The sequence below is a fragment of the Stylophora pistillata genome, chromosome 1 (genome assembly GCF_964205215.1).
Source record: "Stylophora pistillata chromosome 1, jaStyPist1.2, whole genome shotgun sequence".
Lineage (NCBI taxonomy): Eukaryota > Metazoa > Cnidaria > Anthozoa > Scleractinia > Pocilloporidae > Stylophora > Stylophora pistillata.
In genome coordinates this window covers 4,292,727-4,317,089 of record NC_142519.1, presented here as the reverse complement: position 1 = coordinate 4,317,089, position 24,363 = coordinate 4,292,727, and the positions used below count along the sequence as shown (strand labels likewise).

The 24,363-nt window shown below is 38.3% G+C and overlaps 2 protein-coding genes across 2 annotated transcripts in view; both read right to left on the bottom strand.

Moving 5' to 3' along the window:
* Positions 1-6,123: 6,123 nt before the first annotated feature.
* LOC148740914 (tyrosine-protein kinase receptor Tie-1-like) overlaps positions 6,124-24,363 on the bottom strand; it is a 41,300-nt gene continuing 23,060 nt past the window's right edge. The window contains exon 4 of the mRNA XM_088754849.1: positions 6,124-6,215. Within this exon, the coding sequence (XP_088610975.1) occupies positions 6,171-6,215 (45 nt within the window). The 3' untranslated portion in view covers positions 6,124-6,170. The remainder of the gene's footprint in view (positions 6,216-24,363) is intronic.
* LOC148740915 (fibroblast growth factor receptor 4-like) overlaps positions 6,570-24,363 on the bottom strand; it is a 28,273-nt gene continuing 10,479 nt past the window's right edge. Inside the window, exons 2-14 of the mRNA XM_088731252.1 lie at positions 21,715-21,875; positions 19,789-20,121; positions 19,246-19,539; positions 18,708-18,898; positions 12,647-13,103; positions 12,280-12,387; positions 11,743-11,924; positions 11,396-11,518; positions 10,919-10,989; positions 10,389-10,429; positions 9,954-10,053; positions 8,528-9,233; positions 6,570-6,584 (exon numbers count right to left, since the gene is read on the bottom strand). Of these exons, the coding sequence (XP_088587378.1) occupies positions 6,570-6,584; positions 8,528-9,233; positions 9,954-10,053; positions 10,389-10,429; positions 10,919-10,989; positions 11,396-11,518; positions 11,743-11,924; positions 12,280-12,387; positions 12,647-13,103; positions 18,708-18,898; positions 19,246-19,539; positions 19,789-20,121; positions 21,715-21,875 (2,782 nt within the window). The remainder of the gene's footprint in view (positions 6,585-8,527; positions 9,234-9,953; positions 10,054-10,388; positions 10,430-10,918; positions 10,990-11,395; positions 11,519-11,742; positions 11,925-12,279; positions 12,388-12,646; positions 13,104-18,707; positions 18,899-19,245; positions 19,540-19,788; positions 20,122-21,714; positions 21,876-24,363) is intronic.

Sequence of the window (24,363 nt, the reverse complement as noted above, 5' to 3'; positions counted from 1 at the left end):
TTTTTCTCTTGGAAATAGGCCACTGGCTTACCTTATTTCTGATCTTTTTTCTTTTTCGGTATGTGAATGTCGGTAACTAAATATGACATTTCGAATTCGGTCGGCGAACATGAAAGACTTCAGTCACTAGTTGTATTAATAAGATATGTTATGAAAATATGTGTTATTCCTCCTCGAGACAAATTATTTTGAGAAAGGTCCTGTCTTAAAATTTAACGTCAATGATTAGTCATTAAACTAAAATTCATCCCAATGCAAGCGATCAAATCTACCCTAATGATAAGTCGGAGGAGAATAGAATAGGCGCAGCATATTTAAGTTCGTGCTCAAATTCACACTCCTGGCGGACGTCGTTTGACATAACTAGTAATGAGATCGACCTTCCTGTTTACGAATGAAGTAATTTGGGAACCTTGAATTTGAATTAACACATTTTGCATCATGTGTATATTTCGTAGAACTAGTTTACATTTAGCTTGTAATAAAGTATACAGATCCATGGATTGCCTTAAATTTTAGCTCCACTTAAGATTCTGTTCATTGTAGATTTAAGGAACGATTACGAATAAACAGCGAAAATTCAAGACGTCTTAATGTTGTGTTGAAGGAATAAAATGGCCACCAACACATGTCACCAAAAGTCGTATAACAGACGATCTCACCAGTTGCTGTCTCTAAACAATTGCACAATTATGCATCACATACTAGTATCAAATCGAACACTGTAAGGTACTGTATCAAACGATTTTGTTTATTCTGTTCCCCCAAATCCTTTTGAAAAGTTAACTTTTTTACCTTCGCTGATCACAAAACCACGATCGAAATAAACTTTCTTCTCATTTTTTTTTCCTTTATTTATTAAGACGTTACTTTATTTGGCTGAAAAATTACTGAAGAAATCGTCTCTTGAAAACGAAATTGTGTGAAAAATGCATAAACTTACCTTACGGTTTAACTGCGAGACTTGTTAACGTACCACTCATTGGAAGGTAGTGGAATTAATCATTGGTTGTCATACAAAACGACGTCCACTATAAAATTGTGCACACGTTACTGAGTCAAAAATAAACCGTCGTAAGAAACCACATTTTTTATTGATAGCAAATGACTCAGCATACAGATGTTTTATGTGGAAAATGACAGTTGGAGTGAAAAGCTCCTAGTGAGCCAACAGTTTAACAAGATCAAAGATTATGTTCGCAGCGCCTGTTTGTCATCAAATTGTAAAATGCTCCTAATGTCCAATTTGTAAATTAGTGTCTGGTGGACTAGAAAAAAGAGACGGAAAGATGCACGTGTACGCCGAGGAACGATTTGTGCGGGGGAAAGCTCTCTACACGTAGGATGATCGTAAACAACAAGGCCAGCTGTGTTGCTCACAATATCTTATTCAATATCTAGGATAAAAAAACAGTCCTTTTTTACTTGTTATTGAGTTCATAGCCCACTCACGTCCCTCTGTCTATCGCCTTTGTGATAGACAAGTCCTCTAGAATTTACAAGATTGAGGCCTTTTTGGTTTGAAGACGATACCTCTCACGCAGTCTAAGAGAAAACACAGAATTTGAAAGAAAAACAATCTTTTTTCAGTGTACATTTGGGCATTACATATATTATGAGGCAAAAAAAAGTGAAAAAAACGGCACTAATTAAAAATAATTCATAACAGTTGGGACCACTACAGATGTAAACGACGGTCGCTCTGATATATTTATATTTTTACCTTACTGAATTGACATAATTTTTCAGATCACCCTCTTATTATCAGCCTTACCCTGCTGGCAGAGGCGTTTATTTGTTCACCTCCCCTAGGGTCCACGTAAAAATAAAATCCTCTGCGCTCGGCCTGTTAAATCTTTTTCGAGCATGCGCGGCCTGTTGCTTAGAAACAAATTAGTTCCCGATAGCACTCGCCATAACCGTGATTGTGGGCTCACATTTGGTCTTGCTATATTGCTAAATAGGATGTGTGCGCATAAAAACATGTTTAAAACAGTTTCTGACCGGTTTTCCAAATTAGACTATCCACAAACTTGGATAATTCCCAGGCGCATGCTCGAAGAAGATTTAACAGGCCGAGCGCAAAGGACTTTATTTTTACGTGGACCGTAGGGGAAGTTAACAAATAAACGCCTCTGCCAGCAGGGTATATCAGCTTTGAATGTTTTTAAGCTTGTGATGGTCGAACTCTGCGGAGAATGAATCTGCGGGGATTCACTGCTGCGTGCCACATGAACTATTCTTAGGCGGGAAAAAAAAAATCAGCTTTGTATAGGGGGTGTTTCATCTTTCAAGCGTTTAAACGCTTACTTATGTCAATGTTTAGAAATAAACACTCATCCACAGGTAACTAAACAACCTAATTACCTTTGCTGAACACTGTCTGATAAATTTTCGACCTACCGTCCAGGAAAAAGATTTTCTATATTATTTCTTCTTTCAAAATTTGGCGGGAAACAATTTTGCCGAATGGCATTTTCGTGTAACTTTCGACGTCGGCCTTAGCGATTTAGAGATACCAATTTAAAGTTTGCTTTATTTCATTAAAGATACAACAGGCTATTCATACAATAATTTTCTTTAAAAGTAAACCACGCACGTTTGACAAACAGCACTGCGTAAATGGCACACTGAATTTGGCTCACACTCGTTATCAATTCAAGTTATCAATTCAATTATCAAGTGCTAATATTAAGTGTGACATTGAAAAGATAGCGAATGAATAAAGGCTGAAAGTTTCTAAAGAAACTGTGGTGCTGCGTCGATGGGGGTAACAAGGTAATTTGGTAATATCAACTAAGTTGAAATTGTAAATTGGCCACCGTGACGAGTAAAAAAGCTGACGTTTCGAGCGTTAGGCCTTCGTCAGAGCGAAGGGCTCTGACGAAGGCCTAACGCTCGAAACGTCAGCTTTTTTACTCGTTACCGTGGCCAAATTTACAATTTCAACTTAGTTGATATTACCAAATTACATTAAAAAGATGGTGTTCAGCACAAGAAAGATTTTTAAACGTCAATCAGTTCCTTGCAACGTGAGTAGAAGGTGTGAAAAAAACTATAGCAATTTTTTTTCACTTAACGTTCTTTCATATAGGTTCAACAAAAGTTGGCCCAAAATCAAGCTATTTTATGCCCGTGGAGGGCCCTGATTATAGAAAAGACTTTATCTTGAAATAAAAAACCCACCAACTAATGAAAATACCACCATTGATAATCTTTTTAGGTACCTTTGGTATGGTAAAAGGATCGAGGTGAAACGCCAACCTCGAAGCTTTGCTCCTGCCCGGTTTTCTCTGACTACTTACTTACTTACTTCAGCCCATCGCTCCTCCTGGAGCATAGGCCGCCGACAACAGTCCGCCAAAGTGCTCTGTCCTGAGCTGTTCCTGCAAGTTGTCTCCAGGTCTTTCTCATGTTCTTGATGTTGGCGTCGAGGTCACGGCGCCAGGTGTTTCTTGGCCTTCCTCTCTTTCGTTTCCCTTGGGGATTCCACTTCAGCGCCTGCCTTGTGATGTTGTTAGCTGGCTTCCTCAGGGTGTGCCTGATCCATCCCCATCTTCTGCACCAGATCTCCTCCTCAGCTGGCAGCTAGTTGGCATGCTGCCACAGGTCTGCATTGCTGATGATGTCGGACCAGCGTATCTGGAAGATCCTTCTCAGGCAGCTGTTGATGAAGGTATTCACTTTCCTAATGGTGGTCTCCGCCATGGCCGGTTCCAAGCTCAGATGAGAAAGGAGGAGGGTTGGGTGTGGGGCAACCCCACCCCGTAAAAATCTTGCATCCTACAGAAACGCCAATAACGGTTTTCTATGACAATGACACGTTAAACCATTAAAATCCTCGATGGGGCCTAATCATTATGCAGACTATGAGATATTTTATGTTTTTCGAATAGCAGACAAATTAGTCTTTCTTTGCTCTCCCGTGAAGGGTTTTCAATGCCAGCAAGTAATTGAGTTAAATGCCGCAAGCATATGGTGGATCAGTTACACCTCGTTCATTCATGCGCATATCACACCCAACGCGCGCGCTCACTGGTCCGAAATTGTGTGAACAAAAATGAAGACAGCGCATGGAAACGAATGGCTTAATTAACTTCCCCTACAAAAAATTCTTTGATTTCATCGAGGTAGTTTATAACTTGTAAGTTATTGTTTGGTAGCCATTTGGTGACGTAAAAATGGAAGTAGATTTGAAAAGTTGTTTGCGTCAAAATACACATATCTACAATTGACTCTTCAAAATATTACAAAATGTCAGAGTTTACGCTTTTGAGTAACATCGCCCAACCTGACTTCCTCCGCCCGTCCATGAGTTACACCCATCGACCATCAGAAACGTTTTGTTCTTTTATTAGTCGTAACCTTGTAATTACTCTTTATTTCGGGTCTTTATCCAGAAACATCACCCGTCCGCTTTTCTAATACAAAGAAAAAAAAACGACTTATACAAAACTTATATCAGGGAATAGAAATTTGTTTTCTCTCCTCACCAATTTCTTAACGCCTTTTTCTTGTCTTAAACATTTTAATTTTTTTTTTCACATTCGACCCATTTCTGCTTATCAACTAATAACCGCCGTTTCCGAGTTTCATCCACCCTTCCTGTAACGTATGTGGCCTGTAGAGGCCCTTAGAATGGCATTCCTTTTGTTTCCATTTTCTTTATGTTGTTGTTGTTATGTAAAGAACTGATGTATACGTTGTAGTTCAATTTTATCCTTGGTTCAAATTTTATTTTCCTTTGTTTCAAACTCATTATCAACATTAACATGACCGAGAACAAAGGAAAATAAAATTTGAACCAAGTATAAAATTGAACTACAACATGTACGCGTGTTATCAGTTGTTTATTTTCCCGATCAGTCTCCTCAAGGGTTCTTGAATATAAAGCTCATTTCTGTTGATTGTCTTAATTCGCTAGTATTCTCTTTTTACTTTCTTAGCTGTTAGGTATGAGCGTCAGCTTAATAACATTGCTTGCATTTAATTATAATTCTCAATAGTCCAGTTGGGAGTTATTTGGAATCGCCGCTGACTCTAATTATCGCAGTCACGCGAAAACATGGAATTGAGGCTCATCCTGAGTCGTCTTATTGTTTACACGTTTGTCATGGCAGAAGACCGCGAAAATTCAAATAAAGTGATATGATCAAATGTTTTTATTTTTTTTTTCATGCCTTAGCTTCATTTACGTGTTGATATAATTATCATTACTTGAGAAAGTTGTTGAGAGTAATATATTTGTTACGATGTTACATGCTGAAGATTATTTCTCCCTTTTGTCGAGTGTCACACACTTCTCTCGCAAGTGGGTGTGTTTTATCGCTTCTGGATCTCTGTAGCTCTGATTTGAAGTTAAGGTTTCATTTGCAAGTCATGATCTTTCAAAAATTCCATCTTTAATTAAACAAATAAAGAAGTATTGACTGTGCCCTCTTCTGTTGTAAAGCACGCAGGAAGCGACTTGAGCGCGAAAGAACTGTAGATTTCCTGCGAGCGAAGAATATTATAAAGGAGGAGCTGCTCAAAAGGTAGGATAGATGCGTGCTTAGATTTCTCTTAGCAAAGCCAATCCACGCTAAGTCAGTCTATTTACGAGAAAGCAACTTTTTTTTCTTAACCAATTCAGCGTCGAAAGTAAGACAGGGTGGACCGTCTATTCTTTACTGTGATTTGCACTACCTATTGTGAAGAAAACGCGCCAAACCTTCTCTTACAAGGAAACAAATTAAATCTAAACTTTTTGAGCGTGGTCGGCACCTGAATCTCGGAAACTGTAAAGATTACAGAACCTTTTTAAGACTTTCAAGGAATTCTTTTATGTAGTACAGCACAGAGTGATTAGTTAGTTTTACTATAATTTCTATTCTGTTAATCCTACTTTTAGTTTTAATTGCATATTGCGTAATTTGTGAAAACCTTGATTTGATTTATTTTAATTGTAATTGATGAATTTCAACAGGGAAGAGTCACCTAGTGGATCTGTTAATAAACTATTATTATTATTATTATTATTATTATTATCATTATTATTACTATTATCATTATTATTATTATTACATTTTACGTTAGGCCTTATACGTTTATGCACGTAATTGAGATATCGCGATTTTCTTCTTATTACTAATCAAATAAAATAAGGCTTTTACTTTAGCATCAGGGCGTCATCAAGCCTCTCCATCGTTTTCCTCTGTAATATTTGTATATGTCCTCTGAAATAAATCATTGGAATTAAGAGTCAGCCATTGATAATTCCGCCACAAAAAAATGAATAAGGAAACAAAAAATGGCTTTACTTGAATTAAACAAAAGTAATGAATGAAGTTAGGAACAAGCACAAGAAAGAACAGACACTCTTACGGATGTCGACCAGTTGACAGACGGAAGGACAGACAAGCAAGTGGATGGATGACTATGTTTAAGAAAAGATGAGCGTATTCATGGCGGGAGTTGGAAATAAAAGGTTTACCAGAAAGACCGACAAGGTGACAGAGGAGTTCATGAAAGGGTGTATTGAATCATCGATTAAAAAAATATTGAAGGAGGAAGAAGAGGACAGATAAGGTTTAAGAAAGACCATGCTGAGGAGAAGAAATGGAAATCTTGTAAATACAAACATTAATTACCTTGACTTCTCGCAAAAAATTATTCAGCCGTTGGGCGATCTTTGAAAAGGCTGGTCTCATCATAGGATTTTCTTTCCAACAAGAACTCATCAGCTCATATCTAAAAATTCAATGCAGTACGAGTTAACGTTTTCTTGAAGCTGACACTATCAGCATCTAGATTGACCGTATCAAACGTGGAAAGGGGTACAAAGGGGGATCACCGTGATTATTGGAAAGATCACTGATTTGCCGAGTGTGACATTTGATTTGATATGCAAATCGTTTTTAAATCATAACGACTCTTTCCATGCATCGTTTCAAATTTCAACGAGAAGAAGTGAATGTCAGAGGATCTTACAATAATAATAATAATAATTTACATTTCTAAAGCGCTAAAATTATAAAATATTCTAAAGCGCTTTACAACATTATTAACTACAAATACTAAAATGATAAACGACAAAATATCAAAACAAACTGTAAGCCAGCTTGAATAGATGTGTCTTAAGCTTTGACTTAAAAATCGTTACACTTGGACTGTTTCGAATTTCAAGCGGCAGTTCGTTCCACAAAAAAGGTGCAGAACGGGCAAAGGCACGATCACCAAAGGTCTTAAAGTTAGTTCTTAAGACCTTAAGGAGACCCTGATCGCAGGAACGTAGCTGATGACCCTTGACACTGTGTGGCTGCAGATATTCTTTTATGTATAGTGGGCCTTGGTTATTTAAAGCTTTATAAATTAAAAGTAACAACTTAAAATGGACGCCATAAGCCACAGGAAGCCAGTGAAGATTATATAAGGCGGACGAGATGTGGTGAAACTTGGGAATCCTAAAAATTAGTCGAGCAGCGGCGTTAAGCACCTTCTGAAGACGCTCTGTCTGGTACTTGGGTACGCCAAATAAAAGGGAGTTGCAATAGTCTAAATGCGAAGTCACAAATGCGTGAACAAGAGTCTTCGTGGACTCAGGACTGAGGAATTTCCTAATTTGGCGAATTTTATACAATCCATGAAAAGCTTTGCTGCAGATCTTACCAATGTGAATGGACATGGACATATTGGAGTCAAACCAGGAACCCAGGTTTCGAACACTGTTGAGAGGCTGAATGGTAGAATTACCGACTGTGATGGAATCAATGGCGATTTTTGATAATTGATGGCGGGAACCAACAACTAAGAATTCGGTTTTAGAATCGTTAATTAACAGGCGATTATAAATCAACCATGAGCGGACATCCGAAATGCAGGCTTCAAGAGCAGCTATGGCGTGGTCTTGCGAAGATATGTCATTGGGTCTAAACGACAGATAAAGTTGTGTATCATCGGCATATCCGTGAGCAGAGGGGAGATGGTTAGCGATCACGTGATATAGTCGAGATATGTATATTATGAATAAAATAGGACCCATACAGCTGCCTTGTGGGACACCGCAGTTCAAATGAAAATCATCTGATGTTCGATCGTTTATGAGAACACGTTGTTTTCGGCCAGACAGATAAGACGCAAACCATTTATGGGCAGAGCCAATGATTCCAAAATCGCTTTCAAGAACATTAAGGAGAATCTGATGATCGATTGTATCAAAAGCAGCGCTTAGATCCAGTAGCACAAGAAGCGTAATTTCCTGATGGTCCATTGACATAAGAATATCACTTTGAACCTTAAGCAAGGCAGTTTCGGTAGAGTGAAATCTTCTAAACCCTGATTGTAACTTCGGCAGAGGAGCATTGTATTCACAGTGCTTAAACAATTGAGAAAGAACCGCCTTTTCGACGATCTTGGAGATGAATGTTAGATTGCTTACCGGACGGAAGTTTTTATAAGTTAACTCTAGACCGGGTTTCTTTAATAGAGGTTTCACAATTACAGTTTTCCAATCATCGGGAACATAGGCGTGGCGAATAGACAAATTTACCATGCGAGTAATGGAGGGCGCAAGGACGTCAAGACAAGACTTCACAAGCCATGTAGGGATTGGATCCAGGGAGCATGAGGCATTAGACGATGTACTGATTATATTGCAAACATCTTCCACTGATAACGGCGAAAAACTGTCAAGTTCTACAGCTGGAGCAGCAGTATCAGAATAAGGAGGATTAACTTCAATATCACTGATGGAATCTTTGATGAGTTCAATTTTTTTAACAAAGAATTCCCCAAATTTATTCGCAAGTAGAACTGGGTCATCATGAGGTGGTAGATCATTAACATTAGGACCCTTACAAAGGAATGAAACCAATTTGAACAACTTCCCGGAGTCACCAGCGCACTGACCAATTAAATCTGAGTAATAAGAAGCTCGAGTAGACTTGAGAAGAGCATAATATCTATTACAGATTTTACGATAAGCAAGCCAATCTGAAGAAAGACCACTTTTAAGAGCTTTCCGCTCAGCCTTGCGACGAATACGTTTAAACTGGAGAACATCAGCGTTAAACCAAGGGATCTTTGCACGAGTAACAAGAGTTTTTGTCTTTATGGGAGCATGTTTATCCAGGATTTCTGTTAAAGTCGAGGAGTACTGCTTGGATAAATCGCCAAGGTTGCTCCAGTGTGTGTCACTGCAAAGTACAGACGAGGTGATGTCCGATTTAAATGCATCAATGTCGATGTTCTTTAACCTGCGATATGACACAGACTTGGTAGAGATTGATGAACTTGGGAAGCGAATAAAACACTCAACAAAAAAATGATCCGAGATGGGTAAGGTGACGTTAATGGGACCCAAAATTAAGTCACTGGTGGATCGAGTGATGATAAGGTCCAAAATATGCCCAGAAATATGCGTGGACATCGTTACGTGTTGTGAGAGGCTGAAGGTTTCCAGCAACTCTTTAAATCTTATAGCACAATTGCTATGCACCAAATCCATGTGAAAGTTGAAATCCCCAGCGATAATAAGAGGTTCAGGACACATGACAATGTTTTCAAGATACGACGAAAACTCATCAAGAAATACCGACGCAGAAGAGTTGGGAGGGCGGTAAACAGCAACAATACGGATAGAGCGATTTGTTGTCTTCAAAATCCATTCGGAAAATTCAAAAGAATTATGTTCCTTCCCGTCCAGAAGTGTGGTATCAAAAGAGTCGCGGAATAAAATGCCTGTACCACCGCCAGATCGATTTGATTGCCGTGGAAAACTCTTGAATAAATAGCCATGACGAGAAAGATCAGCAATGCAGACAGAATCTAAATAAAGACTTGCCTCGAAGAGTAAAACGCTTTTCAGTTATTTCTAAAGTAAGGCAAGTTAAATTTTCATTATTTGAAGCCCTCTACAAGATTATAATTCGTTCAATTCATTTTCTATCGCCACTATACAAGACTTTGAAGCTTACAGTTCTTCCGAGCACTGATCGGGACGAGGCATTCGGTATCCTGTAGCCAGTCGACTCACTAAGGCAATTGGTGATGAGATGTCAGGGTATGGCAACTCACCTGTCTGGTAGAAAAAAGATCATCATGATATAAATAATTCAGTTCTAGAGACAAGGATCTTTATATGGCTCATTTACAGATAAAAAATTAAGCGCAGCTCGGGGACAAAAAAGATGTGGGACGAATAAAATGTTCAGTAGCCGTATGGCGGGCCTCTGATCTTCTTTAACTGTCGTCTGACTGGCAATACGCATTTTTCTGAATGAAGATCCCTGTATAGTTAGCTTAACAAAGGAGCCTTCCTAACTTTGGGCTGCTCTATGGATTGGAATCTCAGGACGAGAACATGACTGCTAGTTCATAGAGTGTCGCACATAATATCACTCGACACTTACCGTACGTGGCAATTTCCCATAAGACAATACCAAATGACCACCTGCAAATATGCATCAATGCTTTAATAACTTTAATGAGTTAGGAAAAGAAGCTGATGACCTTCTGGTAAGGAGAATTAGCACTGACTTAATTAAAGATGAAGTCACGTCGTATTCTTTGAGTGTTTAATGAATATTTGCATCGCTTAAGACTTCGTTGTGTCTTTCCTGTCGGATCTCACCTCTGATATAAATTTCAATCAACTAATATGAGCATAAGATTGTCTATTTGAAAGAGGAAATTACTAAAGTCATGCTAAGTTTTCATGGTGTGTCCATAAATGCAGATAGATAAACATACACCATTCATGCACATGGAGACGAGCAAACAACGTAAAATGAAGCCCTGATGTAACCATGGTAATGCTCCAGGGAAAATAGCAGAGCGGCAGGCGTATGACGTTTTTGGAAATCCTTTGTGCTAAGCAATACATCCGGCTGTAAGTCAAGAGAAAGCTATCTGACAGTATTAAAATACAAATTGAACTTACACATCACTCATGGATGTAAAATGCAGATCTCGCAGAGATTCTAAAGACGACCATCTCCACGGAACCTTGCCCTGTTGAAGAGACAGATTCATGTGAGCAAGGTCCTGTTTGTTGTAGAGTCAATACCCCTTGAGACTGGGAAGAGGCTGCCTCATGAAAAAGAAGGATGCATCGAGTGCGTGTATACGATTTCTTTTTCAACGTTAAGATATATAACATTTTCTAATTATTGTTGATCACCAGTAAATTCCAAGGGGGTAGTTATCTTGGCCGCTTTTATTGTTATCATCATCATTGTTTTTGTCTTTATTATCAGTAAAAACATTAACCATAATTAAGTAAACACGATACACAGTTCGCTGGGAGGGAATTAATTCAGTGTGTTCGATTATACTATGGAAGAGCATCAATTAAAATGCATTTTAGTTTGTTGATTTTTTTGTTTAGTCGTTGAAACTGATTGCAAAGCGTACTTACGTTGGAGGTCATCGTGTATATACCAGCATCGGATATGTCTCTGGCCAATCCAAAGTCTCCAACTTTAGCAACCAAGTTGGCGTCAACTAAAATGTTCCTCGTTGCCAGATCGCGATGGACGAACTGTGAGAGAAGACAATTTCTAAATCTTTAGCTTAGCAGACACTCACGAATGATTGAGTGGTGGCTTATACCAAAGAGCAAAAGATCCCCAATGTGTCCTTCACAACCTCGAGCTTCCAGCGTTATATTTTGAGCTGTTTATAATCTATATAGAGAGTGGTCATCTGTCATGGAAGGTAAACAAAGTTACCTCAACATTTCTACACATTGTCAGTGGGTCTTACCTTTCTCTCCTCTAAGTGCTGCATTCCCGCGGCAATCTGAAACGCAATTGTAACCAGCTGCCGGTCATTAAGCTTACAGCAGACGTTATGATACTTGTTGTTTTCCCCTGGAGCCCTCTTGGACTTCAAAAGATTTTCCAGACTGCCACCATGAATCAACTCAGTGACTACAAGAAGGTTTCCTAGTGAAAGAAGAGCAAACACCGACAGAAAAGTTAACAAGAGAAAGTATTTGGACATTATTTGCTCCTGCAGTTGATCGAAAGATGATTTCGTCGGTAAAAATAAGTTAAGTTGGTGCCAAAAAAACCAAGAAACAAATTCCATGTGAATCCCCGAGCATTTAGCCTAACATCAAATGGTTTTCGATCAAGAGGCACAGATTTTTTGCATAACACGTACTAAGTCTACTAATTTTTCTCTAATCATAACATCAGCACATGCACTGTTCGAACTGATCTTACAGTCGGATGAAACGTTACCTTATTGGTAATCCTGCTTATCTCTAAGACGTTACATCGTCGAAAACTGACTTACCTCCCTCTATCCGCATACCAATCAAAGTGACAATATTAGGATGTTTCCCAGCATGCTTCAAGGTCCTTATCTCATTAAGCAGGGTTTCTTTGGTAATGGCACTAAGGTCTACATTGAGATAGAAAAGTAAGCAAGGGGACTTCTCAAATTGGTTGGCTATGGTAAAGAAAATGGTGTATGGAAAAAATTGGCGAGGCTACAGAGAACGTTCAGACGAGACAGAAGCAGACTTTATGTGTGTTTTCCCGCAAGGGAAAAATGACGAAAAAGTGAGATGGTGCATATTCTCCAGAGAGAAAAATCAATTCTGCGGTATACCACTGTACTTCGGAATTAATAATGTGACATTTTGACGTCGCGTACATACTTTTTAGCTTCTTAACAGCTACATCTGTCATGTTTCCGTCTTTTCCACCATAGCGACCTATGTAGACCATCCCAAATTCGCCTTCTCCGAGTACTTCATCGAATACTTCAAGATTTTCCAAGTTTTCCCATCCTTCTTCGGTCTCTTGAGACGATATCTTTCGCTGTTCGTGGACACCCAGGTCAACACATTTATCAGCCGTCAAAATGTCAGCGCCAACAATCTTCTCACCCGAATCTAATCTCACTTGACTTGTTTCTTCTATCTCTTGCACTGCATCATCCTTCTCTCTTCCGTCTGGAAGCCCTCTTTCCCCTACTCCGTACCCCATTAACAGATGCCTTTCTTGGGGGTTTTTGGTTTGGTTATTGGGCGACCAGTCGTTTTCAAGGTCTTGTATCCCGTTTGGCAAGTGCTTGTCTTTTTCTAAATACACCTTTGTCGCACGTCTTGTGCCCTGTAATTTAATTGAAGGCAAAAGGCAAGTACCATATACATCTTTCATTACGATGACAGGCAAATTTGATAATTTGAAGGTATGTAAGTAAGAAATATGGCCCTTTTTCGGATTGAACTGCTCTATAAACTCAGTGAAAATGGGGCGAGCAAGCCCCTGAATTCTTCTAAAGAAGTTGTTTATAAGACGAAAGTGAAAGAAAGGAGAATTTGGAGGAGAAAAGAAGAAGTGGGGACAGAAATGGACGTTTTCCTTAGCCGTACTCTAAGCCTCAGCCGAACTAACGACAATCATTATATGCAATCTTGCTTATGCTGGCATACGAAGGGATGTTAGGATTGATCAGCCATGAAAGGTACGTTTTTCGCGTGTCATCGATCTTGTTACTATGTAAGGCGAGATGCAGAGTCTAGAAAAACTTTGCAAATTTTAATTATTGTTATTATCACTATTATTATTGTTATTATTATTATTATTATTATTATTATTATAATTATTATTATTATTTTTAACATTATGATGATTATTATGGCTACTTCCCAAAATGCTAGGAAATGTCGCATCGTTGTGAAGCCTGATAGAAGCACGCGGGAGTACAAGACATCCGTTGCAACAACTGCACCGCTCGTCGAACAAGTTAAAGCCCAACAACATCACTTACCAGAAGACTCGGCAGTAAAGTCATCAAAACAGACTTCCCAGCATAAGAGGGACGAAGACGTCAAAGAAAGAGTGAAGAGTGTTTATGAGAGGGCACCACTTAAGACCATTTATTTTATTTATTTATTTATTTATCTATTTAATCTTTATTTATACACGATCAATTCATCAGCCTATAAAAATACATATCACAACCAAGCGAGCACTAGATCTGGCTACCGAAAAGGGTTCATCGGTATGGTTAACCGTCCTTCCCTTACATTAACAAGGATATAATCTCAACAAAAGAGAATTCCGAGACGCCATTCAATTGCGATACGACTGGCAATTCGAAGATATTCCTTCCAAATGTGCTTGTGGGGACGTGTACACAGTGGACCATGCAATGGTCTGCAGAAAGGGTGGCTTTATTACACAGCGCCACAGCGAACTTAGAGACTTAAAAGCTGAGCTTTAAGGAATTGTCTGCAAAGATGTGGAAATCGTACCCCAACTCCAAGACACGACAGGAGAGCAATTAAATGGATATGTGGCCAAAAATCGAGCATTTTCAAAATATGGTGGCGTCAGCCGAAAAATCGATTCGGCGCATATTCTTAAGTTAGGTAGGCCTTATCGTGAAACAAAGCATTGCATACTTCGTTTGGCTGAATATCGATTTATTTTCGAGAAAATCGACAAAAGCTGAATTTCGCCCAAATGCCGCTTTTGAAGCTAAAAATTTCAGACGAATCTCGGAGCATCGCGCCACAAATTGAAAACACTTGGACCGATAAAAACTACCAAATCTTGAAAAACAACATCAATACATAATTTGACAGCAATTTGAGCAATTCTTGAGCATTTATTTACACAATCTAATTGAATTTATCCGACCTTCTTCTAACAAGATCAAAAATAAGTCAAAAGTAACCTGTTATTTAACTATGTGCTATACAAAATAATCGACTGAAAATCTGGCTTTTGGAAGGCGAAGTGTGGTTCTTTTTTATCTCCAAAGGATGTTTTGGGGAAATGATTCAGTGCGATTGAATCAGATTTTAAAGTTGGATGAAATGAGCTGATTTGACGATGCCGTCAGTTATTCGAAAATGTAGACATTCACACGCAAACTCGATTGTTTCGCAGTTTACATCCAATCTAAAACTTATTTATTATAATATCATCTTACCGTCCATATTGCTGTACTACAAAAGGGGATTGCAGTCCTGAAATTGTTGCATTGCTCCCATAATAGCGATATAGCTTGGCAGGATAGTCAACACCTCCTGATAATGATTGTTTACAAAGCGTATCTCAGGGTTTCCCTCTTTCCATTTCGTTGAAAACGTAAGAGATCTTTGTTTAAATATAAGTCTTTGACTAAACCGCGAACCAAATGTTGGCGAAATGTTGCTAGTTCAGAAACATGTTTCTCGTGTGCGGAAAAACGCTAATTGTTCAAAATTAGGGTCCACGGAAATCGACAACTCCACAAAAATACAACTTCGGACTGTGAAGCACGTGGCTACAGGAACTAAGGTCGAGTGTTACATAAAAGAAAAAGGAGCAAACAATTATTTAACTCCGATCCTTATTAAGTTCATATTTTTATTTTGTAAATTATTGTTTAGGTTGATAAAGCTCATTTTAGGACAAAAAGAAGGACAGATGAACCTAGTTCGGTGATTAAAACCTCTGCTTGCTACAATACTACTATATTTTACTGTTGATAAGTTTTCAACTTTCCTGCACTCTTACTAAATTTTCTTCTGTTGACGGTATGTAATATTTAAAATGAGTTACAGTTAAACCTACCAAATGAAATTCAGAGGGGTGCTTTTATCGTTGATCGCTGAAACCACACTGAGTATCTATAGAAACACTTGATGCTTACTTTGTGTAAGAAGGAACCGGTCGAGATGACAATTGCCTCGAGTAGAGGTAAGGACTTTAAATAATTTACAAGTATTTTTTAAGACGCTAAAAAATTGAATCGTATTTGTGTCCTCTTCCTTACTATTTTAATCTCTATTAATTGTTTGATTAATTACAGAAATTACCTTGAAACTGGCATTTTCGTTTCCTAATAAGATGAATTAAAGAGAAAAGATGTGAACTCTGCAACAGCATTGCGTGTCGTTCTCCTCATAAGGATATCTGCTGCTCGTTCAAAACTATAGTAAGAGTACACTGTGACTTCGACAGACCATCCAGAAAACGGGAAACAGTAATTATACCTCTTCTTGCGTGTTCGAGGCGGATTGAGAGCAATTTCGCAAGTCTCAGTTTTTCCGGGCCAGTAGACGAGGTTGACCTAGTTCTTAGCCGAGCAGCAGTGTTCTCTCCTCCTGCTGACATACATCCCATGACAATTTGTTCCTCGCTTAGTGCAAAGCTTGGTTCAGGGGTGAACGAGAGGCTCTAGATCGAGGCGCAGAGTTCCTTCTGATACATCAAGCCATGCTCAATAATATATCGCCATATGATGCATTTATTTGGCTTTGGACTTCTATAAGAAGTAGTCATTCACTTCTTAAATTCATTATCTAGGAAGGAAAGATTTAAAGAGATAGGCACAACATGGGTTTGTTTACTTTCTTTTTTCTGGTTAAATCTAGGTGTCAATCTTTTCCTGATGGGCGTGAACATTCTGGTCTGACCAGACAACTGGCTTATGTTAAATTTTTCATTACGCATCAGCCGCGCTCTGTAATATTTCCTTCCCCATATAATGCATTGATGGCTTTGAGCCCGACCATATTTGAAGGGGATGTATCACTACTTGGCTACCTTCTTGGGCAAGAATACTAAATAACTAACTAGTTGAGTTGATTTTTCAAAGCCACTGTTTCCAAAATGCAAGTATCTCATGTAGGTATACCGACTCGCACTCGAGTCTGCTGTGTCAGCTGGTGCAGTGATTACTCGAAGCGTTTCTTGACTTCCGAGATACGCAAAAATGGTTTTATTTCCAGATGTGAGCTTTTTTGGGACCGCTGCCGGGAAAAGGTGGGTGTGAAAAATTTGAAAATGCAAAAAATGTGAGCTCTTTTTTTGTCCTAAAATGAGCTTTATCCCCCGAAGTACCATGAAACATTCAATTATGATGCATTAAATTATGATCGGAGTTAGATAATTGTTTGCTCCTGTTTCGTATACGTAACACACAACCTTAATTCCTGTAGCCACGTGCTTCATGGTCCAATGTTTTAATTTTGCGTTTTATTTCAGTGGACCTCATTTTGAATTAATTAACGTTATTCTCCGCGCGAGAAGCATGTTTCTGAACTAGCAACATTCCGCTTACATTTGGTTCACGGTTCGGTTGTAGACATATTTTAAACAAAGATCTCTTACGCGAAGTATTTCAACGAAATGGGAATAGAGAAACCGCGAGATACGCTTTGTAAACAATTATTATCAGGATGTGTTGACTATCCTACCAAGTTCTATTGCCATTGAGGAAGCAACGCAACAATTTTAGGACTGCAATCCTCTTTTGTGATACAGCAATATGGAAGGTAAGATGATATTATGTTAAATAAGCTGCAGATTGGATGTAAAATGCGAAACAATTCAGTTTGTATGTGAATGTGAACATTTTCGAACAACTTACGGCATCGTCAAATCAGCTCATTTTGTCCAACTTTAAAATTTGATTAAATCACACTGAATCATTTCCCCAAAAAATCCTTTGAAGATCGAAGAGAACCACATTTTGCCTTCCAAAAGCCAGATTTTCAGTCGATTATTTTGTATACCACTTAGTGAAATAACGGGTTACTTTTGACCTATTTTTAATCTTTTTAGAAGAAGGCCGGTTAAATTCAACTAGATTGTGTAAATAAACCATCAAGAATTGCTCAAATTGCTGTCAGATAATGTATTGATGTTGTTTTTCAAGATTTAGTAGTTTTTATTGGTCCAAGTGTTTTCAATTTGTGGCGGGACGCTCCGAGATTTGTCTGAAATTTTGAGCTTCAAAAACGGCATTTGGTCGAAATTCAGTTATTATTGATTTTCTCGAAAATAAATCGATATTCAGCCAAAGGAAGTATGCAATGCTTTGTTTCACCATAAGGCCTACCTAACTTGAGAATATGAGCCGAATCGATTTTTTGGCTTTTGCCACCAAATGTTTGACCGTAGGTAACATTCGCTCTTGAACAGTGGTTCCAACATGGCGCAAGATGCAAGGCTAGACATTCATGCTCGTGGTTTCTGGGAACACAATCGATCTGCATTTTTCGATATTCGAGTCTGTCACCCAAACGCTGAATCGCACAGAAATCTGGAATCGCAGCAGATTTACCGTATGCATGAGAATGAGAATAAACGTTCCTACTCAAGACGTGTTCGAGACATCGATCATGGTTCATTTACGCCTCTTGTGTTTACTTCGACTGGTGGAATGGGCCAAGAACGTTTGAGATATCACAGTCGCCTTGCAGAACTCATTGCAGACAAGAAAGGAGAACACTATTCAAAGACAATTTCCTGGATCAGGGCAAAAACTTCGTTTGCATCATTAAGATCCGCCCTAATCTGTCTAAGAGGATACAGCACAATTAGAAGGGCCAAATTGGATTTTACTAATGTAGACCTAGATATTCAAAGCTCAGAAGCTGCCATTTGTTAACAAGCTTTTTTTTAGATAATTTGTTAGTCGACATTTTCATGTATTTTTCGATTTTAAGGATTTATCTTAATATGTTTGTAAATATTTTGATGATTACAGTGAATTATCGTTATCATAGTGTGTAACCTCTAGTTTTTCTTACATTTTTATCAGACATTTTAACACATTTTTTTCGACTTTCAAGAATTTTATCATAACTTTTGTTATAATTTTTTTGTGATTATGGTGAATATAGGATTTTTTTTTTTTAAAAAATTGTTATTATTATTATGAAATCTTTCTCTTTCATTACGGACGGGGATGTCGGGTAACGTATCATTTACCTTTTTATCACGATTTCTACGCCGAATCCACACAAACCCAATGACTACACAAATAAGTGCAGCCACCACCAAAGTGCAAGAGACAGCGATTGTAGTAGTTTGAGATGCTGAATTTTCTGGCTTTCCATTCATGGAGGCCGCGGGAGTGAGTGTTGTAGAGGTTTGAGATGTTGAATTTTCATCCTCAGAGGCTGTGAGAGTAAGTATTGTTAGAGATGAATTATGAAAAAAATATATATATATTTATTTGGAGTCTTGAGTCATAGATTTCAAGCTGGGGGACAATAACAGTAATGATAATGATTACAAAAACACAAATCATAATAATATTAATGGCAATAATGGTAATTATGACAATACTAAATGTAAAAAGTCAGAGTTATGAATTGACGAAGAATTAAAAAAAAAAATACGAAGACGACGTAGAAGAATGGGAAAGAAACGCAAAGGATAAAAAGGCATTTTATTCCCAACCATCGCAATTTTTGACTGTCGTTAAGATCTTTATCTATTCCTTTTCATTCCAAAAATATCTCACCTTTGCTTAATACAGCTTCTTCTGTTCCCGCTCCGATGCTGTTATTGGCAATACACTGATATTTGCCATAATCTTCCATCTTTACTCCCGTTATGAAAAGTTGGTTGCGATTCGCTCCGCTGTCTTGAATAACACTTGCTCTGGGGTTAGACTGTAAAGGATATGAAGCATTTTTTTTAATCCAATGGATTTTAGGCCTCGGGAAGCCCTTAGCAGTGCAGCTAAAGGTAACATTGGAACCGATCGAGACACTTTGCTTCTCTGGACCTTCAACGATCTCAGGTGAAAAGGCACCTGCAAATTGATATAAAAATGATTTAATTGGATGCATGTGACGTTATGAGTTGTCTAATTTGCGGCAATTCTTTAAGATGTCGGGGCTAAGCCTCGTTTGACATCCGTAAGAACCGACTCAAAGAGGACTACACTTCAAGGGGAATTTGATGACGAGAAGACTGAGGAGGTGCAGGAGCGTGACACCCACCTTTGCATTATAAACTTAGGATGTCTGTTATTTTGTAGAGGTATGGTAAGGTTGCTTACCTTGGATCGTTATTTCAAATGATGTCCTTGTGTAGTGTTTTCTGTAACCATTGCCAGCTTGGCAAGTGTAGCGGCCAAATTTGTCAACTGCCAAATTTTTAAGCTCTAATGGGCAGCTTAATTTAAGTTTATGAGCATGTATGTTTGAGGGCTGCCGGCATTTCGCTCCAACTTCTCTACCCTGTGGATCGTACCACTCGATATAATCGACCCATCTATCCAGATATGTTGAGTCTTCCTTTCTGGGCTGCGCTGTACAAGTCAGGTTTATGTTGGCACCAATCGGTAAACTGCTGTTTTCTGAACTTGAAAAGATGTCGACGACGGGTCTAGCTGTGTTAGAGAGATTGATAATAAATATTATAACATAACCAAAATAAAGCGCGCGCTCTGATTGGTCAATTTAGCGTCCCCCATTTGCCCATGGGTGTACGCTGCTGACGTGAGCAAATGCAAAGACTATTTTTCCGCGCGCGATTGTTTTTTCTGGTCGTGTAAGATTTGTAAAATAAAAGGGAACTCTTTAGCTACAATGTATCTATGTTATGTTATAAAACAAATGGCAAACACCGCAGCGTACACTAATGAGTTATGGATGCACTTGGGAGGTTTGCTAAGCATTCAAGAAGCTAGAGTCGCTCTCGGCTATCGCCTCGAGCGACTCTTACGCTTCTTTCGTGCTTAGCAACCTCCCGCGTGCACCATAACTCAATATGTACGCTGTGGTGTTTACCATTTGTTAAATATTAAAATCCGATGATACGTTTTTCTCTTTTTCTAGCTTATCTAACGAAAATAAAAGTTACATATAAATCTATCTTATAGGTATGCTATATATGTATATATGTGTTTATAACATGACCAAAGTAAAGCGCGCGCTCTGATTGGTCAATTTAGCGTCCCTCATTTGCCCATGGGTGTACGCTGCTGACGTGAGCAAATGCAAAGACTATTTTTACGCGCGCGCTTGTATTTTCTGGTCGCGTAAGATTTGTTAACTAAAGGGAACTCTTTAGCTACAATGTATCAATGTTATGTTATAAAACAAATGGTAAACAACACAGCGTACACTATTGAGTTATGGATGCACTTGGGAGGTTTGCTATGCACTCAAGAAGCTAGAGTCGCTCGAGGCTATCGCCTCGAGCGACTCTTACGCTTCTTGAGTGCTTAGCAAACCTCCCAAGTGCATCCATAACTCAATAGTGTACGCTGTGTTGTTTACCATTTGTTAAGTGTGTGTGTGCGTGTGCTATATAGATATATACATGTAAACGTCGCAATTTGAAAACATATATTAGGAAAATGTACTTTTTCTTTTCTCATCAAAAAGGTGATGCACGATGCTTGTATGTTTCACATCAAAGGAACAATACCTCTTTGTTATTTTGGTAGCAGCTATTTTTTTTTCCTTTTTAAAATTACCCCTTTAATTTGTGGAGGCAAAAACGGGTAATTTGTTGCCTTCTGGACTTGAAAAGATGTCCACAACGGGTCTTACTGGGCTAGAGAAATTGATAATAAATGATAATAATAGCAAAATTAATAATACACAATCTTTTTCTAGCCTATCTAACGATGCGAAAGATTAATCTATCTTATCATGTAAAGTGAGCGTAGTTCATATACTCTTGACAGCGTTCTAATGAAGCTTTTTATTGTTTATTTCTAATTTGATTTCTCCACTTGAAGAAGGCGAAGCCCGAAACGTTGTGTACAAACGCTGAATAATTTGAGTCTTTATCTTCTTCTTTTCTTCTCTACACTTGCGAAACAATTTGAAGAAGATACCTGCATCCTCTGCATTCTGGGAACTGTTTGTATGGCAGCCATTTTACACTTCCTGTATATACATATTCATGCATATAAATACAAGAAAAATCTACGCATATACGTGTTCTTTGACCAGGACGTTTAACTACTTACTTTTTATGTTGGGATCGCACGTTTCACCTCTGACAAATGGAAGATTCCACAAAGCGCCGTTAATAGTCAATAGTACTAAACATGCTAAAGCTCCTCGAGGCCAAAAGTAACCCATCATCATGACATGTTGACAAACTTTTTGCGTGGATGTTTGGAATGACCTGTAAATGGGATTGTTTATTTAGAATACGTTCCTTTCTTACAAGAAGGTAGTATAGGCAATAAGTCAAATTAGGGTATTATTAAGCTGCTGTATCTAAATTTACACACTCAGGCAGTTACGAAAGGAAAAATGGAAAAGTGAGTCACAAATTTGGCGATTTTGCGCAAAATTCCTGCTAAAAGGTAAATATTTTCATTAAAAATGTTCTCTTTGAATGAATGAATGAATGAATGAATGGATGAATGAAAGCCTTTATTTAAAGAGGGTAGCGCTTAATAGCCAGAGGCTAATAAACTTGTGGCCCTCACAGATTACACAACTATATACAATCAGATAAATATGTAAGCTAAAATATGTAAACATTTAAAATAAGCATATAAAATAAGACAAGATTCAATTAAGAAGATATTATTAAATAGCAAAATGATGCGAACATTGTTATTCCTTAAAAATCTTGGCAAACATGTTCTTTTCAAAACATGCTATAGAATCTAGTTTCCTAATTTCAATAGGTATAGTATTCCACAGTCTTGTAGCCGAAACAGCGAAAGAGCGTCCTCCATCTGATTCTCTTTTGTATTTAGGACAAACAGCATTAATGCTTGAATATCTAGTGTTGCGGGAGTGCCGCTTATTATTCAAAATTAGGTGTTCATTTAGATAATTCGGCAAACGCCCATTGTTTCGCTTATGCATTATTATGCATTTATCTATCTTATGTTGCTCATAAAACGGAATCCAACCTAGCTTGTTAAACAAAGCAACTGATGGTTTCGTGCGATCGGCATAACAAATAAATCGTGCCGCACGTTTTTGCAATCTTAAAACCCTATAAACCGACTCATTGTCGCAATTTTCCCAAACCACGTTAGCGTAAGACATAACAGGGCAAATAATGCTATTATAAAACTGAAGTCGCTGTTTAAGAGGTAAACAGGCTCGAATCTTACGCAGTATGGCGATTCTAGAGGGCATCTTTTTACCTACTTTTTCAATATGTTCTTTAAATGACAATTTGCTGTCAATTTCTACTCCTACTAAAGTAGCACAATCCACATTATTGAGCTGTTTTCCGTTTACAGTAACAACTATGAGATATAATAAATATATGAAAATCATATATTTTGAACTGCGGTATTTGATACGTATGATGCACGATCCTCGCAGTAGATAGCGCTATTTAAGCAATAGCGAAAATCAGACCTGAAAAAAATCAGGCCTGTACGGGACTCGAACCACTGACCTCTGCGATACTAGTGCAGCGCTCTTACCAATTGAGCTAACAAGCCAACTGAGAGCAGGCCGTTAAGTTGATTCGTAGTGAACCCGTGAAAGTGATAAATGAAATAGAATAATAGTGATAAATGAGATAGAATAAATATATGAAAATCATATATTTTGAACTGCGGTATGAGGTCAGTGGTTCGAGTCCCGTACAGGCCTGATTTTTTTCAGGTCTGATTTTCGCTATTGCTTAAATAGCGCTATCTACTGCGAGGATCGTGCATCATACGTATCAAATACCGCAGTTCAAAATATATGATTTTCATATCTTTATTCTATCTCATTTATCACTTTCACGGGTTCATTACGAATCAACTTAACAGCCTGCTCTCAGTTGGCTTGTTAACTCAATTGGTAAGAGCACTGCACTAGTATCGCAGAGGTCAGTGGTTCAAGTCCCGTACAGGCCTGATTTTTTTCAGGTCTGATTTTCGCTATTGCTTAAATAGCGCTATCTACTGCGAGGATCGTGCATCATACGTATCAAATACCGCAGTTCAAAATATATGATTTTCATATATTTATTCTATTTCATTTATCACTTTCACGGGTTCATTACGAATCAACTTAACGGCCTGCTCTCAGTTGGCTTGTTAGCTCAATTGGTAAGAGCGCTGCACTAGTATCGCAGAGGTCAGTGGTTCGAGTCCCGTACAGGCCTGATTTTTTTCAGGTCTGATTTTCGCTATTGCTTAAATAGCGCTATCTACTGCGAGGATCGTACATCATACGTAGTAACAACTATGCCACTTCCATTTATGTCAGCCACACATCTTTTCCCAGTGATCGTGAGCACTTTATTCTTGTCTTCATTTAATGGGAGCTTATTTGCTGAAGCCCATAATTGAATTTCAGTGACAGACTTATTTAGTGATGAACTTAAGTTGGCTAAGTTTTTCACATCCGCAAAAGCGTTCACAGTCGTATCGTCTGCGTAAAGGTCCAACTGAGCACTTGTCTACAAGGGGAAATCGTTAATAAACAAAATGAAAAATAAAGAACCTAGAATACTGCCCTGAGGGACTCCATGCAACATCAAAGCTTCGCTTGACTCACTCCCATTTACACGGACAATTTGCCTCCGATCCGACAAATAAGAGTGACACTCCAACTTGCGCAACAATAACTTATAGTACACCATGTCGAAAGCCTTTCGATAATCGACCAGGACCATGCCGCATGTATGATTGTTATCTAAGCCG